Below are 2,673 nucleotides of genomic sequence, written 5' to 3' on the forward strand. Positions count from 1 at the left end.
ATAATTAGCTCATGGCAGAGCTTATTGAGTACAAGTCGAGCTAGTGCTGAAATTATTCTGTGTAGAGTTCGAACTAAAAAAAAAACGTCCGGACATGTGAGTGTATACACTGTGTACATATTTATACAATGAGTATCAAATCAATGTCCGGACATGCATACAGTGTATACACTCACAATCCGGATTGTTCTTCCTATCCATACTCCACACGAAATAATTTCTCACTGCCCTGAATTCTTCCACGCGTTCTTCTGCTGCAATCTCACAAGCTAGCTCAAAATCCTACATTAAAAAAAAATGCTCAAAACCCTACTTCCATTGACACGAGCCAAATTTGTGCTCTCCCATTGAGCTCTACTTGAGTCACGGGTGGAACCAGCCCTAATTTTCAGGGGAGGCCACTGACTTGAGTTTGAACTTGCCATTTGGCTAACGAGTCCGACTCATTTACACCTCTAAATATACTCATCTTAAATAAAATCAAATAATTTTAAGATTAATTTCATCAAGATTCAATTAAAAATACTCAATGTTATTAAATAAAAAAAAATACACAGCTTTATATTAATTATGTACTCTAAAAAATAGAATACAAAATAAATATACCCCCAATTAACAATTTTCTGAATTCTGACCCAAAATTTATTTCTTAATTTTCTCAATAATTCTAAAATTCATGACAGATTTTTTTTTTTTTTTTAATTTTGAAGACCATCACCAAGCTTCCCCGAAGGCACAGAAACCGAGTCCAAGAACTCTTGATCCAGAAGCAAAGCCGCCATGAATGAAGGAACAAGACAAATCTCCAAGTCAACGCTCCCACCTCCTTCCCTGCCAGGAAAAGCCGACACCTTTCCGTCGAACTTGTTCGCCGGACCACACCTCACAGCCGCCGCCTTCCCCCACCCGAAGTCACAGCCGTACATATCGAACCTCGGCGAACTCCCCACCATCACGCTCTTCGGATCAAAGAACGTCATCTTATACACCACCGGCGCCACGTGGTATTCTCTCAGCTTTTGACGTATCGCCTCGTCCGTATGCTCTGTGACCGCTCTGTTCAGTTGCCTTGCCGCCCATCCTATCCCATTAGCCTCCAACTCCCCCGCCGCCACCGTCGCCGCCACCGCGTATATCGAGTTTCCGAAGTACGCCGGGGATTGAGGCGGCCGGAGTCTTCCTCGGTTCTGTATAGCTAAACGGCAGCTCGTCAGTTGCTCTGGTGGGAATCCTCGAGCTCTGGTTATCGCCCTCCATATCATCGCGCTGAGAGCTTGGAAAGAGGAGATTATGATTCGATTCTGATTCTGATTCTCCCCAGTTTTAATCTCACTATTCGCTTTTTCTTTCAGCGTCGCTATAGATTCCGTTGAGAAATGGAAGAATCTCTGCCGAAGAACCGGCGGGGAGAAGCGTTCGATGAATTGGGAGGAATCAGAGAAGGGGAGATGGATCGGTGGGTTTTCACCGTCGATGAACCATCTGTCGTGAACCGGCGGGAGAGATAAGGAGTTTGTTCTCGTTATCTCTGCCCAAGCATTAAAGAAATTCCAGTAGGAGGTGCCGTCGCCGACGATGTGGTTAAAGCAGCAGGCGAGGAAGACGGCGCCGCCGGCGAGCTCGGTGAGCTGAACGGAAAGGAGAGGGGAGGAGTGGCCGTCTTGGCTGATGGCACCGTTGAGAGGGAAGAAAGAGTTGACGAAGGAGGGAGTGTCCTTGCCTGGGGAGAGAAAGTCGAAAGGTGTGATTTTGACGGCGGCGGCGTGGATGAACTCGGCTCCTTGATCGTTGCAGTCGATGGAGACGTGCAAGGATGTGACTTTGTCGCCGGTGAAGTGTTTTTGGGTGAGGAGGCGGCCGGCGAGAGGGTAGAAGTGTTGGAGAGTGATAGAGAGGGAGGATTGGAGGGTAGCGAGGAGGAGGGGGAGGGGAAGAGAAGGCGGGAGATTGGTGAAAAGTAGACCTTTTTGGATGTAATGAGGGCAAAGCAAGGAAACGTCCCATGGAGTGAGGTGGCAGAGGCGGGGATGCGAGGAGTTTGGTGGAGGTTTTACTGTTTGTTTGGAGAGGATTTCTATCATGGAAGGGGAAGAAGGAATGGTCGAGGGAGGAAGATGATGATGGGATAGCTGTGGATGCAAAATAGTATTCAAGCAATTTGAATTATTTCCATACCTCATTTCATTCATTTTCAGCCATAAATTTTTATAAGGTGCTTATCCATCTCAAAAGTATGATCCCAAAGTTGTTGGGATGTAAACCAAAAATAAAACAAACAAGAATAAAAAGAAAACTTTTCAAAAAAAAAAAAAAAACATAAAAAGAAAATAATGAAAATCCAACACGAAACTGACCATGAAATTTTGGGTTGGACCCAACCCGTTTGAAAAATAGGTCTGGTTCGGGTTCTCGGATTCAACCTGTTTGAAAAACGGGTCAGGTTCGAGTTGACCCGACGGGTTGCCGGGAACCCGTTTAAAATAAGCTAAAAAAAAAAAAAACATAAAAAGAAAATAAAGAAAATCCAACACGAAACTGACCATGAAATTTTGGGTTGGACCCAACCCGTTTGAAAAATAGGTCTGGTTCGGGTTCTCGGATTCAACCTGTTTGAAAAACGGGTCAGGTTCGAGTTGACCCGACGGGTTGCCGGGAACCCGTTTAAAATAAGCT

General features: G+C 45.2%; 1 protein-coding gene across 1 annotated transcript; it reads right to left on the reverse strand.

The window, feature by feature from the left end:
* Positions 1 to 619: 619 nt before the first annotated feature.
* On the reverse strand, positions 620 to 2,204 carry LOC110101754 (uncharacterized acetyltransferase At3g50280-like). Its single transcript, XM_020829801.2, has one exon. The coding sequence runs from the start codon at positions 2,187 to 2,189 to the stop codon at positions 699 to 701; it is 1,491 nt and encodes a 496-aa protein (XP_020685460.1). The 5' UTR covers positions 2,190 to 2,204; the 3' UTR covers positions 620 to 698.
* Positions 2,205 to 2,673: the final 469 nt, after the last annotated feature.

Source organism: Dendrobium catenatum, unplaced genomic scaffold (assembly GCF_001605985.2).
Source record: "Dendrobium catenatum unplaced genomic scaffold, ASM160598v2 fragScaff_scaffold_772, whole genome shotgun sequence".
NCBI lineage: Eukaryota > Viridiplantae > Streptophyta > Magnoliopsida > Asparagales > Orchidaceae > Dendrobium > Dendrobium catenatum.

Excerpts from the sequence above, each read along its gene's own strand:
- LOC110101754 (XM_020829801.2), bottom strand. The coding sequence starts at position 2,189 with ATGAATGAAATGAGGTATGGAAATAATTCAAATTGCTTGAATACTATT.